A 15109-nucleotide genomic window follows, 5' to 3' on the forward strand; every position below is an offset into this window, starting at 1 on the left:
ATATGCCGCGAACTTGTCTCCAGCCAGCGGCTTTCCCATAGATTTCGAGATCTTTCCCATATGTGGGACTGTCAAACAGATCAGGCACTTTACCTGCGTTCCTGCTCAGACTCGGCTGCCGGCCGTTAGTCCGTCATGCTGGTGTGACTTTTGCAATGGTTCAGCTCAGAGTTAAAATTTTATGTGGCACTGCTCATGCAACTTTGCTGTCTGTCTGCCATATTTCTGTTATATAAAGCTAAATCATGAGGCCGCTCATGTGAACATATCACCCCCCCTGAAGTAAAGACCTTAAATCAGCTGTTTCCCTCTGTTATTATGTGCTTGTGTTTTTCCTCTCATCTGATGTGATTCATAGCGATGAACCGTCGACCGGTGGGAGTCTCTGCACATCTTGGTTTGACATCTCTCCTCCTCTCTTTTTCTCCATAGTTGTGTGTCCCCTGACATGTATGAACGGAGGAGTATGCAGCTCGAGGAAACACTGCCTCTGCCCGCCAGGCTTCACCGGTCGGCTCTGCCAGTTTCCACTCCAGCAGACGCAGCAAGCTCAGGCAGCGCGAGGCAACAAGCAGCCCGTCTACCCCGTATCTCTGAAGCCAGACGGCCTCAAACTGGTGGAGCAGTCAGGCATAGGGCGGACCCAGTTGACGCAAACACACTCGGTTTTCACCCTGCCTTTTTCACAAGTAGGGCACCACTCATCTGAAGGTACTTATCCTCTATCCCTGGTTGGTTTGAGTGAAAGTGAAAATCAGTTTTGTGACATGTTTCATTCCTCTGATTTCTACCATTTCTCTATTTCCAGTGCAGATTAACGTGCGTGTTCACCACACGCCGGACACGTCTGTGGTCATTCAACCTCTCGACCAATCAGACGTCAAGCTTCCTCACAAGACAGTGCCCCGCCTGCTCCCCCAGAGACACAAACCGAAGGGGCGCTGCTTCCAGGAGACCACGCCCAAACAAGCTGTGAGTTTAGTCACGTGCAAACTTCCTTTATCTCTGTATTTCCACCGTTAATATTTCTCCATCTCGTCCTTCTTTAGTGCAACAGCACCCCACTTCCTGTTCTGACCAACCAGGAAGATTGCTGCGGCAGTGTGGGAAATTCATGGGGACAAAACAAGTGTTATCAGTGCCCCAAACTACCAAGTGAGTGAGAGTGCACATCAAAAAATCTCTGCTGCTCTCAATCCCTTTTTTTCCAGCTATGTTGATGGCCTTCTCTCTTTGTTAACTTGGCTTATATTCAGGTGTAAAAGTGCAAACTTATTGTCTTCTTACAGTAATCAGTAAATGTCTATCATCCCCCTTTTGAAATGATGGCCCCTACGATCAAACAATCACTCCATACCTCTTTAAAAATGTGTCTGAGTGTGCAGATGAAAGTCAGTGGTGAAGTGGGTGAGGGAGTGTGTCAAACGTTGGGGAGGGAAGAAAAAAAACGGAAGAAATTACGGGAATTACACACAGACAGTGAGACAGAAAAACAGAATGTGGAAAATAACCCTCTACTTAAGCATGTTCCTATAGGCCTGCCCAGCGCACGACTGTCATCACACTGCTGAAGATTGGGTTTCAAGAAAAAAGTTGGCTGCTCCCGTTTTTTCCACTCTGCTATTATTCCGCCTCTCAGTTCTGACTCAGACAATACCTCCTTTGACAAAAAAAATACCTGATACTGTGTGTCTGGTTAGTCTTTAGATTACTGGATCCCTGCCCAGAGAGCTGCCTGTTTTGTTACGTTCATATCCATTCGTCTAAATGACAAAAGTAAGCTGTTGTCTCATCGCCTGTTTCCAAAATGTTTGTGTGAGTTCCATCTTCCCGCAGCGCTCTAATAAAACGGCCTTACACGTTTGTACTCCCTCGTGGAAAATAGGACATTCCTCTGTGTTGGAGGTTTAAGGCTCCTGAAGGGGGAGAATCCTGTATTGTTATGAGTCAAAACCTCATGAAAGACATTTGCTGTCTATTCTGTAACAAGCTACACTTGATTATAGGCCTCGTAAAAAACATCTGTCATTAGAAAAGAAGTAAAGTGTTCAAAGATTTTTCGAGTTTGGAATACAGGCGTATCTTCATGCTGGCAGAGAGTTAGATGATAGGATCTCATACATAGACTGAGTTTAATGATGGACGACGCATCTCCACTTCCTCCCACCAAAATATCCAAGATAGGGTTTTCACAGTTATATTTTTAGTTTGTATCATCTGTCTGCTGCTCCTCTCACGTCATTGCACTTATGCTTTGGTCCTGTCTCTGGTCTTTACCATGTCTTCTCTTCCCTCAGATGCATCAGTCAAACAGACAATTGTGGAAGAGTATGGCTCGACCTGTCCACAAGGCTATAAAAGATTCAACAGCACTCACTGTCAAGGTAACACAGGGCAGGATGTAGCTTATAACAAGGAGCACAAATTAGACCTAAGAGTTCGGTTTTAGTGTTTTTTTTAAATTTATCCAGTTTTATTGTAATTACAGTTACCATATGATAAATGACTGACGATATAAAGTCTTTGGCAAGGTATTCAAAATAACATTTAAATTTTTCCACCCCACCTCCTGCACTTGAAGACATCAACGAGTGCTCCATGCAGGGCGTCTGTCAGAATGGAGACTGTCTGAACACACTGGGCAGCTTCAAATGTTCCTGTAAGGCTGGTTTAGTGCTGGACAGGCATCGATGCGTTGGTGAGTGAGAGCGCCTTCTGGGTCTTTTTTAACAGAGCACCCACTCCAATGACATTAAACTGTCGTTTTTAAAAACTGGAAGGTCGAGATTAATCACCAAAATCAAACCCTGTTCAAACCCTCCTCTGTCAGAGTCTCCAGCTGAGCAGGCGCAGTGCTTCCTGATGGCGTCCGAGGCCAGGGGCTGCGAGTACGCGGTGCCGACCCACCTCACCCAGAAGATCTGCTGCTGCACGGTGGGCAAAGCCTGGGGCCGCAACTGTGAAAGATGTCCTCAGGATGGCACAGGTGAGTGGATGGAGACCAACAGGAGCAGTTAGAGACCCTAATGATTTCCAAGGACTGAAATGTGCTGCAGTTCATGATGTGTGGGCCACTACGTTTTCATGACCCGCTGCATATTAACAGAGAAAGAGGGTATTTTTCTTACAATCATAAACGAAGACACTAGATAAATGTTACAGACTAGAGTCAGACAGAGAAAACAGTAGAAGCAGAAAATAAAATCAGTGACGCTTTACAACCCTCCCAAAAAGAAACTGGTGTCTGATTCTGGTCACATTAATTTCTCCCATTTGCGGCTCAATATTAAATACCAATTTCATCAGAATATATTCAGTTTAGTTTGAGATGTAGAAAAATAAAATATAGTGATGACACTTAAACCTAATCTTTATAGCTCTTTAAGCTCATTTTGTGATATGTATGAGGTTTCTATGTTTAATTAACAGGGATCATACACTGGGACGCAGCAATAAGCCAGAATCTGTATTTTCTCCTAATACGCTATAGTAATGCTCTGTTATCATAAGTTCTAATAAGACTTAGAAAGTGCTTGTATTTCTTTTCAATGCACAGTGTCTTTAAAGGATGTTTATACGTTCATATATACAATCCACTGTCTGTGCCGTTGGTTCATTTGTAATTTGTGCTTTTCAAATATCAAAAGAGTCATTATGTATTTTGCAGTATAGGTGAACTAACTGTGAAACCCTCTCCCCTTTCTCCATGTGGTGCTCAGTGGCCTTCAGTAAGATCTGCCCTGCTGGGAAAGGCTACTTCCTCCAGGACATTATAGAGAGTGTGGCCTTCCCTCCCATCATCTTCCCCCGCAAGCCTGTCAAAGAGGGTGAGTCCAACATGTTTACAGCTCAGGATTTCTCTCAGGTATCAAGCATTTCTCAGCCTGTCGTTCTTTCGTATGGTTCATGTGAATACACAATAGTAATTCTCTCGATGTGTCTATGTCTTTTTTTCCCTCCAGAGCCGAAGCGGCCGGTAAGACATTATTTTATTGTCGTCAATACGATACGATAATGGCTGGTTAAGTTTTAGGTGTTGTAAGATCTGATTCACTCTTTCAATCAGGAGAGGCCACCAGAGACAACGACCACCGTGCAGGCTCCTACCACCACCAGCAGTCCTCGTGTTCCCGGTAAACACACATTCGATACTGGAATCACACAAATTAGGATGCGCACCTCCGCCGAGGCCCAACAGTCCCCTTACGAAAACACATTCAAATCGGTGACATGATCCGGATTTCTACTTGGATCTGCACCAAATTTCACACACACTCATAACACACAAGATCATCGGGATTCATGAATTATTTTCCTGCAAAATTGCTGAAGGAAGTGAAAATAAATTCCTGGATCCACCCATTTGTTATGGTGATGGGCTCCTTCTTGGCCCATGTCCCATCCTTCCACCACGTTCCGATGGATTCCATGCACAAACCTCTTTGCGGAGGTTGTTCAAAGTTGTTGAAGCTCAAATGTTTGCTCCTGTTACTTCACATACTTCATCTGTCACAGTGAGGGAAACATTTCTGTCTTCCTGCTAACAGTAACAATAAGCAATCCTCCGTGTGGTGATGACAAAAACAGCAGGACTCAAGTTCAACATCTTCTATTCCTTCCTAAACTCTGTCCGCTTCATCTGTCTTTTGTCGGATCCACAGTTGTTAAACCCACCCCTCCGACTATCATCAGAATGACCCCAGGCAATGACCCCTTCGAAACACAGACTAAAGTCTTTCGTGAGTTTCCCAGCAAACTTCAAACTGACTCAAATATCTGTCCTGTATTAACCTGGTAGTGAGTTACTCCTGTTGATGCTGGTTCATGCTTCATGCGCCTCAGAACTGGAAATTCCAGCTCTCCACATTCCCTGATAAGAAAAGACGGGTCCATCACTCACACGTGACATGTTGACTTTCTCTGATAGGCTAATTTATACAATAGATTTATTTTTTATGATGTCACACACATGTTGTTTTACACTAAGACGATCCATGTTGCTAGAGTTAATATCAGAAATTGAAAAGAGCTCAGTTTGACATGAAGTTAAATCTACTCAGACGCATGCTTCTCTCAGGGTTAACGGATGCTTTGGGACAGTTTGGATGTCGTGTGCATTCAACCATGAAGCATGAACCAACCTTCAGGCCATGTTCACACTCTGCTTTGTGTTCTAGGAAGCAAGTGTTGCCATAACCACATTTTTACAGCAGGTTATGTGACACATATTTCATTTCCATAAAAAGAAAAAGAAAATTCCTAAAAGACACAAAACACTGACCAGAATCATAACACTGTTCCTTTTGGCGAGTGTTGGAAAGTAGAGCCCGACCAATATATCAGTTTGCTGATCATAGGAGCCGATATGAGCATTTTGGAATCGTCGTTTATGTTTGCTGATATGCTCCAAAATTATTTATTTTTATTTTACAGTAGAGAAAAGATGTGCATTTATGTTTACATTTGTTTACGTAATTCAAGATCTAGATATTTCGTTGCATTTGTGTTTTCTTTTAATTCATATTTATTTATGGAAAAGTTGATGGTTAAACTTTAAGTATCAAGCCTCAATTACATTTAAAAACATTTTTACGTACATATCGTCCGATTTATTGTATCCAATATTTTATACGCTCTAATACGGATATCGGAATTGGCTCCTAAAAATCTATATCAGTTGGGCTTCCGTGTTTTCCACATCTCCAGATTCTGGTCTGTAACACTTGTCTTGTGTTTTCATTTATGATTATTAGAAAGTACTGCTGAAGAAATCTAATACAGCTTCTCTCTGTTTGTCTGACTGACACCTGTCATCGGCTCTGATGTGAAAGACTCAGAGGTCAAACCAAATCTTGATTAGTGTGAACATGGCCCAAAATAGCAGATCCTAGGTATTGCATGGATGTTGTTTGTCTATATACAGTGTATATTTAATGACAATATATTTATCTATATATATATATGCATGTATATATATATATATATATGATGCTTGTCCACTCTGTGTTCCCTCCTTGAAGCAGTGACAGATGAATGTAGACTAAGCAGGAACATTTGTGGTCGTGGCGAGTGTGAGAACAGCCTGAACGGCCACATCTGTCACTGTCACCCTGGCTACCATCTGAACCCGCAGAGGAACATCTGTGAGGGTAAGAGACGATGGTAGAGACGGCTGTTAGATGAGGTGCAGGCATGGAATGCTGATGAGTAATTTCTTATGCATGCTGCAAACACAGGTCAATCTCATTCTGACATTTTATTTGTTTGCTTTATTGTTTGGTTCAAGAAAACATGTTGTATCATTGATGGATACATACTGTAATTAACGGGAAGGATAGCAACTTAAATTTGAAAATATTAACTTAAAAATATTATTTCATATAATATTCTATATATAATATATATATTTTTATGAATCAAAAATAGATGAATGACAAGGTCATTTTTATCTGAACCCAACCTCATCCTCGTCTTATGTCATTTGTGTCTTGATCATTAAAGCCAAAACTCTAAAATTAAGTGATGATATCGCTATTATTGCTTTAGTTTCCTAGTCAACTGTATGAATATTTAGCTTCAGTAAAGCAGCCCATAGAGGTCAGGTTACTCAACAAGAGGCGTTCTACTCACGCTGCCAAAACAGTTGTGTGTCTTCTGTGGCTCTGAAGGGAACTTTCCAAAGTTTGAGAAAATACTTTGGCTTGGGCTCGGAAACAAAAAGTTTGTAACAGAAAGCCTCCATTGCTACCTGGGGCTGTGAAGTTTGGAACGTGTGGGTATTTAACCAGTTTGGGGACGGGTCTAAAGAAAGGTGCTATCAAGTTGCATCGTGTTGGAAAGTGTAGGATTCAGTATTTTAAGAGTTTGACCTAAACTAGAGGTTAAAGGTCAGAACGTCATGTCTTTAAATTTGTCTCTTTTTTAAAATACAATACTGAGTACATCTTTAAAAAGACACTATTCTTATTTAAATAAATGTTTATAATGATTTTAAATCTGCACATTTGCACATTTTATTGGATTTAATTGACTTAATTTCCATGATATGTATTTACATCACTCTTCTCTCCTGTTTTCCAGATGATGACGAATGTAAGTCCGAGCCGTGCGGCCACGGCAGAGGCCTCTGCGTCAACATAGAGGGCAGCTACAAATGTCTCTGTCGTCAGGGCTATAAACACATGGTGCAGCACGGCAGACTTAAGTGCATAGGTGCGTTCAGTTGAGTTAATTCCATGGTGTTTTTTTTTTTATCAGATATCAAAACCTGCATTGGCCTCATCCTTCCTGTTTTGCAGATGTGAACGAGTGCTCTAAGCAGGACATCTGTGGTGTCGGCGGCCAGTGTATAAACCTGCCTGGTTCTTATAAATGTGAATGTCACAGCGGGTTTAGGAGCAAGTCCCACCGTCATCCAGCCTGTGAAGGTACAAAGATGCTGATTATTATGACACCATGGATGTTAGTGTGCAGGCTTTCCGCTGACAAAACACTTATTATGTGTGTGCAACTATCATACACTTGAATCTGTGCCCTGCATGTGTGTCTGTGTAAATCCAAACAAGGCTATGTTCAACCTTTTCTCCCTCATTTCAGATATAAATGAGTGTTTGAATCCCGACACCTGTCCCAATGAGCAGTGTGAGAACACACCGGGCTCCTATGAGTGTGTTCCTTGTTTGCCTGGTCACGAGGCCAGGTCCGGCACCTGCTATGGTGAGTGTTAACCCATGTGATTATCACGCTAAAAATTCAAATTCAAGACAAAGTTAACCACCTCCCCCAGTAAAAAGAGAGTTTATACTTCTGTCCGATATATGGTATCTTGCTGTTAATCTACAAAACTGTGAAAACCATCACAACAGATTTTTTTAAATTTTGCCAATAGTGTGTTGGGATTTATTACAGAGGAACATCTCAGATCAACATACTGTAGAGGGAAAATAAAAGATGTTTACCTAGTACAAGATAAATATTAGATATCATATGTTACTGCGTGTTTTAATAATCAGTCCCTTTGAATTCAATCAAGCTGCACCAAATTCCACACATTCATAGATATCAGCTTCATAATAACCCATCCAGTAATTTTTGTACAAACCAACTAACAAACAAATGGACAGAGGTGGAAACCTTCCTTGGTAGAGGTAATAAAAAAAAAGCTAATCAATACAACAAATGTGTAATTTATTTTCCTCTATTTTCTCCCTGATGCTTCACCAGACATTAATGAGTGTCAGAAGCCGGGCATTTGTCCTAACGGCCGCTGTGAGAACCTCCCTGGTACTTACCGGTGCCTGTGCAACGAGGGCTTCCTTCCATTAGCAGACAGCAAAGGGTGCAATGGTGAGAAGTTCTATTCTAACCCTTTCACCCCAGTACACAGATTAGGCTGCTTATAATGCACTCGAGTGACCTGATGGCTGTTTGGTGCCTAATATGAATCCTGAATCATCAAAGTAGCTGCGTTTTTTTTTCCTGTTCTTTCTCTCAATCAGACATTGACGAGTGTGAGGACGTGCGGCTGTGTGCTAACGGCCACTGTATCAACACTGAAGGCTCCTTCCAGTGCCAGTGTTACCCGGGATACCAGCGCACACAGGAAGGCAGCCACTGCGAAGGCAGGAATAATTCCACAAACCAATATGCAATTATTTAGCACCTTAAAGTAATAGGTTTTTTATTGTCCCTTGATAACTAATAAACATAAAGAGTGACCAACAGGTTAAAGAGAGAATCTAAAACTGCTCAACACATGCTTCACATTCCGACATAGTTGTTTTTATTTCCTTCCCTTCCCAGATATCAATGAGTGTGAGAGGCCATCAAACTGTCAGAGGGGCCACTGTATCAACAGCATGGGCTCATATCACTGTGAGTGCCAGAAAGGCTACAAGCTGGTCGGAGGCAGGCGATGCCAAGGTCAGTCTTTTACATTCTTTAAGGTCATGACCTTTACCAGAAAACAATGTGCTGTCTGTCGTTCTGCCACCAACTAGTAACTAACTCTTATGCAGGAGTTAATAGGTTGATTTTATTTGCAGTGTCTTAATTTGTATCCTTATGTTTAACCTTTCAAAATCTCATTCAACTCTTTTAGGAGCTGATGTTACTGTTAAAGACACATTTGTCTTTGTCTTCTTTTATTTTCTGCATGATAAAGTAAATAATTATTAATTCATTGTAATCTAAACATCTCTATTGTGGGATTTTACCTAATAAGTAGTGTACCGTGTTTTCTATCTCTATATGAGTTTGAGAGCAGCACTCATTTCACTGTTTATTTTGTAATATTGTCACTCAAAACCATGCACTTGCACTCAGATAGCCCCTGTTTGTACTTAGATTTCCTGCCATTTCCTGCCCTTCTCCTAGCACTCAAGCCACTCGTGTGTGAAACGTCTGCTCTTGGATTTTTTTGTGCAACAAGTCTGTCAAAGTTCCCCAACCAACAGAATTCCAGGTGTAGTGTTGACAAATTAAATTGTCCCGAAAACCAAGAGCAGATGTTTCACGCATGTACGAAAGAATTCTGAGCGCGAGAAGAAGAGCTGAAACTGGAGCACAGAACATCCGTACAGACAAAGTGCAAGAGCAGTTTGAGCACAAGCAGAGCAAAACCAAGCACGAGCAGGAGCTATTTGAGTGTGAGCGCAGGGTTTTGACTGAAAGCATTACAAAACCTGAAAGACCAAGTTCTTGAATATAGATAAAAACTCCATAGTGTTCATGCAATGGCACAACATTGGCCAATATTTATATATTAAAAATGTTTTCTTACTTTGCTAAAGAAGAAAACCTATTTGTTTGCAACTCACGTGGTGTTTGGGTAGAAACCAGGTCTTAAAGCCACCTGTGTGATTTCCTTTTCAGACTTTGACGAATGTGCTGCAGACAGATTTCTCTGCCAGCCCTACGGCTCTTGTGAGAACAGACCGGGGTCGTATGTGTGCGCCTGCAAGCACGGCTATGTCCTCTCAGAGGACAAACACAGCTGTGAGGGTAAGCCTGCACGGATTCCCTCCTGCTCTACTGTTGACCCTCATTCATCCCAGAGCTTTAACCAGGCCTGAACATTTGATCCCTGCTTGTCCCAAACCCAGAACATTTCTGTTCAAATGTAAACCACATCTGAAGCCTATAAGCCAAACAATTATAATCATTAGTCATAAATGACCAAATCCTGTATTCTTCATGACCCAGTTCAGATTTTTAGAGCTGTAAATTAAAACGAAGACCAACTTGGAACGCAGATTAAAGGTGAAGACTAGTCGCTGGATTTAGACGCTAAATCATCCTGTTCTGTTTCACCTCGTTTGCTCCCGCAGCCGTTCATGTGTTGATGGACGAGAAGAAGGAGTGTTACCTGAACCTCGACGACACCGTGTTCTGCGACAGCGTCCTGGCCACCAACGTCACCAAGCAGGAGTGCTGCTGCTCCATTGGAGTGGGATGGGGAGACCACTGTGAGATCTACCCCTGTCCGGTCTCCCATTCTGGTACATTTACACTCTACTGTGTACACATGCAAATAAACTCATTCAAGTCTTACAGAAGATTATTGATCATCCTGAGCCTCAAAGTCTGAAAATACTGTGTGTTCAAGGGCTGGATGATGGTTGTAGCTTGTGCTAACACCATTATAGGGAATTCAATTTCTGGTTTACTTAAACGTTAGCGTTACGCAGCCTTATTGTAGCCATACACTGTATCTATATCTCATGCAGTGGTTATTAAAATCCTCTTGGTCTTCTTTTCCCAGCCGAGTTCCACTTCCTGTGTCCAAACGGACAGGGTCTCTACAATGAAGAAGGACTCCAGTACAGCCTGCCTGCCTTCCATGGTACATATTTTGTTAACACACACCAGGGCTACACAGTGCTGAAATATTCAGCTATTTGAACCAAAGCATCCATTGTGGTATAACATTAATAGAGCCCGACCAATATGGATATTGAGAGTCGATGCTGATACTGATATTAGGGAGTAAAACATTTACGATACCGATATATTTGCTGCTACATATATTTAAAAATAGAATTGCAATGATTCCTATGATGTCATAGTCGAACCCTTGTGACAAAGAAATGTCATTGAGGTTTAGTATTTTACAGTTTAACCATAAACTTTATTATAAGTAACTGTACATGGAAATAAGAAATAAACACACATACAACCAAATATGTTTAACTTGAAAAAAAAAAAAAAGGGTGTGAAATTTAAACACAAATGTACATCTTTCCTCCGTTATTAAATCTGTAAAATAAAAGTCTTACATGCTGGCAGATATATACGCAGATAACGACATTTCTGTGAAAGGCTCACATCACATATTTTTAGCCAACCAATATATCGATTGGGCTCTAAACATTAAAATGATCACAGTCGTGCCTGAATTAAATACTGTAATTGTACTTAACCTTGTCTAAATACTGTGTGTTGTCAGTTCCTAATGTTTACCGTTGTCGTGACTCATGAGATCGCCCCACACTGACCTCACTGCATTGAACAACACTTCCTGTAAGTACTGAGGACAGATTATTCCTTTATCGCCTGCAGACATCGACGAGTGCTCTTTGTTTGCTGATGAAATCTGCAAGAAGGGCCGCTGTGAGAACACGCTGCCGGGCTACGAGTGCTACTGTCAGCAGGGCTTCTACTATGACGGCAACCTCCTGGAGTGCATTGGTGAGCGATCGGATACACAGGAAAACATGACACTTCAATGGATCCTCACACAGAATACAGAACAATGTTGCAGAGGCCTCATTACAGATTCTGCTTTTGCATGTTCTTCCTCAGATGTGAACGAATGCCACGACGAGTCTCTGTGCACTAACGGCCACTGCGTCAACACCGAGGGCTCCTTCTACTGCAACTGTAAGCGTCCCTGGACTCCAGATTCCAACAAGAAGAAGTGTGTGATGGCAATAGTAGCAGGTGAGTCCACTGGCATCTTCTCCCATTTTGCCGAGCTACTGGTGGGATTATGTCGAACACTGAGTTCATCTCTTTGCTCGCACAGATGTGAACGAGTGCGGGGACCGGGCCAACTGTAAGAACGGCCATTGCGTGGACACCCCGGGGTCATACTACTGCATCTGCTCGCCGCCATGGACCCTGGCCACTGACCGCAACAGCTGTGTGACTCCCGAGGAGCAGGCTGGTGAGTGCAGACCCCCTGCAGTGCCAGGGTTACAGAGAGCAACAAGGCAGCGGTGGGCAACGGCAGGTTATCCTGGAAAACGCAAAAAAATCTGAAAGAAATCTTAGTTTTTGCTCTTTGCATTTGTGGTAGATAAAACTGATTTCAGAGCCAAAGACAGTGAAGGACCCTTTTTATCATATTGAACAGGAAAATGAAACATGAAGCTTAGCATTTTGTGTAGTCAGAACTAATTCACAAATTATGTGAGTTTCTATATTAAATATGTCAAATGTTTTCCATGCATTTTAAGTGGCTGAAAGGGGCTTTTTTATTTTTATTTTTATCACTTGGAGTCTTTAATAAACACATAACGCCACATAGGAACAACCTTAAACGCACCTCATGTTATGTTTTTACGAACCGCGGCGGCAGGATGTTGATGTTAGAGGATCTATAATAGTCATCCTGAGCTAAAACCACACAAACCACACAAAGTAAAAATAAAATAATTCAATAAATAAACCAGTTCAGAACATGCTTTTTAAATCAAGGTCTAAGTTACATATAGTGAATGGACATAACATATTTTTATTAGGGGTGGAAGTGACAAACATTATTTGATAAATACAGAGGTGATGAAGATGCATGTGAACTGAAAGCAGATGTGAAAAGGAAAATTAAGTGAATGATCGAGTGATTTGATTAAAACAGTTTGTGATATGATGACAACAGAACCATGTTTTCCATCTTTTTCCACGTTTTCCTCATTTATCCTTCACAACACAAAGTTGCCATTTATCATTCAAGGAAAGTAGCCTCAGGGGCGGAAGTAACAAAAAAATGGAAATAATGGAAGTGATGAAAATTGGGAATGGAAAATTTGAGTGATATATTGTCATTTGATTTGATAAACTAATTGACGTTTTATTCAAAACTACATTGCTCTGATAATCAACTGGGCTGTGTTTCACAACTCATCATTCACAACACCTAACTGACTGAAAATTTATCATTTTCAACATGTAATTCTTTAAAATTCGGACTGAACTATAAATCAAAAGCAGCGCCCACAAACTCGTGAATAATGTCCTCAGGCATAAACTCATGGCAGAAAAGGTTGAGAGTTGAGCTGTGTGGGCGTGTGCTTTTTTATAGGCTTTTTCCTCCATTATTAATTTGTAAGCATTTTCATCACTTCCATTTTTTCCAGTTCTTTTTATGTTACTTTCACCCTTGAGGCGACTTTTCTTAAATGATAAATGGCAATTTTGTGTAGTGAAAGGTAAACGATAAAATGTCAAGATGTGGACAATGATCAAATGTAGTTCTGTTTTCATCATAACACAACAAATCAGCTTCAAATGAAACAAATCACTCGATGATTAATCTGTAAATTTTTCATTTCAGATCCATTTTCTCAGTTACATTTTTCATTTCAGATCCATTTTCTCGGTTACATTTTTCAGTTCACGTGCATTTTCATCACCCCTTTTTTTATCAGTGGATTTTTTATTACTTCCCTCAGATATTTTTTCCATAAAGCCTGAAGACCATCACGTGATGTGTTGTTTCTTTTAATGCAGTTCAGTCCTCATCTTTATTTTAGATTTAATAAACAGAAAGTCTTAAAAACCCACAGAGTAGTTCAGGCTTCATGAAGTCCTGTGTTATCTAATTTTAACAATAAGTGATTAGTTGCTCTTGCAATTTACCGTCATTGCTGTCTGAATGGCTGGTGCAGTTAAAAAATATTGAATTGCCCTCTGAGAAATCTAAATCTACGTCCATCTGAAAATACTCACCTTGTTTCAAATTATATACATAAGCGGTTTTGTGACGGAGATTTCTAACGCTTCACACGATTTATTTACAACCAGAGTGGTACATGGAGCTGAGTGCAACCAGATGTAACGTATACGCTTAGTAACAGGCTCCAGCTCTGTAGCTAAATTTTTTGATAGGGCCGTTCTCTCCCCTTGTAAGCTGTACGAGGGTCAGAGCGTGGAGATGCCGGCAGCACAGCTGGGTTCCTCCTGCTGGATGATGGATGACGCCTGGAAAGGCTTGATATGTAGGAATGGTGTACAGTATCACTCTGAAGCCATGTGGTGGTGAGGTGTGGTTGGCCGAACGCTACACTGGAACAAAGGAGTTGTGGTGGTAGTAGTTGTTGTTAAATAAAAACTGGAGCCAGTGTTCAGCATTTCTTCAGATGAGTCCTGGATTCTTGAGAATAGAAAGTACAGAGGCCTCCGTTACCACAGCAACCAAGGCACGGATGAATGACTAGAAATTGAAAAGTGGACAGACTGATGAGCTTAAAACCAGGGACAGGCTTTGGTCATTAAAGTGTTAATTTGAGAAACACAAAGCTCTGGATTTGTAGTTTAAGGGCGTGAATGAAAGTGAATATGACCGTACTGACCTAGACCTCTGACTTAACTTTCAAAATCAACTAAATCATCAATACAGGTTATACTGTATATTATTATCAAAGAGAAAATTTGACATGTATGAGTATAAAAGCAAAAAATATAGAGGGAAGAATATGTGGCTTAAGAATAACAAAATATAAAAGAGCTAATTTCCATTGCATTCAAAGAGCATTTCTAAGTCTCTTTTTCTCAGCCTGTGTAGTTTTTAATAATTATGTATTTGTTAACTTAACTATAAGTATGCCCCCTACTAGACCCACTTCAAGTATATTGAGTAAACCCAAACTGAGAACAACAACAGCAATATTAAACACCACATCAGTCTATTGAATTTTTCACTCCCCCGTACAGAAGTAATCCTCATCCAAGTATCTGCTCTGTTTCAGCCCACACCTGCCTACTTGGCATTGTCATTCATTTTCTCTGCAAACTGCCTGCAAACATCTTGACAGATACAGATTCCTCAGTTGATGTGTTGCTGCAGCCAAGCTTCCTGTTTTACCCTGCAGCCCTCTTTTTTATGCAT

General features: G+C 41.1%; 1 protein-coding gene across 4 annotated transcripts in view; it reads left to right on the plus strand.

Annotated features, from left to right (window-relative positions):
- The window catches only part of ltbp3 (latent transforming growth factor beta binding protein 3), a 35514-nt gene that overhangs the window by 15964 nt on the left and 4441 nt on the right, over positions 1-15109 (plus strand). For 2 of the 4 annotated variants that reach the window (XM_034606766.1, XM_034606764.1), the window contains exons 2-24: positions 433-711; positions 809-972; positions 1050-1155; positions 2298-2384; positions 2582-2698; positions 2831-2986; positions 3720-3827; positions 3963-3976; positions 4067-4133; positions 4662-4739; positions 6021-6149; positions 7081-7212; positions 7299-7427; positions 7597-7716; positions 8224-8346; positions 8499-8621; positions 8803-8922; positions 9874-10002; positions 10329-10499; positions 10763-10843; positions 11560-11688; positions 11803-11940; positions 12026-12166. In XM_034606766.1, the coding sequence (XP_034462657.1) occupies positions 433-711; positions 809-972; positions 1050-1155; positions 2298-2384; positions 2582-2698; positions 2831-2986; positions 3720-3827; positions 3963-3976; positions 4067-4133; positions 4662-4739; positions 6021-6149; positions 7081-7212; positions 7299-7427; positions 7597-7716; positions 8224-8346; positions 8499-8621; positions 8803-8922; positions 9874-10002; positions 10329-10499; positions 10763-10843; positions 11560-11688; positions 11803-11940; positions 12026-12166 (2841 nt within the window). The remainder of the gene's footprint in view (positions 1-432; positions 712-808; positions 973-1049; positions 1156-2297; positions 2385-2581; positions 2699-2830; positions 2987-3719; positions 3828-3962; positions 3977-4066; positions 4134-4661; positions 4740-6020; positions 6150-7080; positions 7213-7298; positions 7428-7596; positions 7717-8223; positions 8347-8498; positions 8622-8802; positions 8923-9873; positions 10003-10328; positions 10500-10762; positions 10844-11559; positions 11689-11802; positions 11941-12025; positions 12167-15109) is intronic. The other 2 variants (XM_034606765.1, XM_034606767.1) reach the window with 2 other exon arrangements.

The sequence above is a fragment of the Hippoglossus hippoglossus genome, chromosome 14 (assembly GCF_009819705.1).
Source record: "Hippoglossus hippoglossus isolate fHipHip1 chromosome 14, fHipHip1.pri, whole genome shotgun sequence".
Lineage (NCBI taxonomy): Eukaryota > Metazoa > Chordata > Actinopteri > Pleuronectiformes > Pleuronectidae > Hippoglossus > Hippoglossus hippoglossus.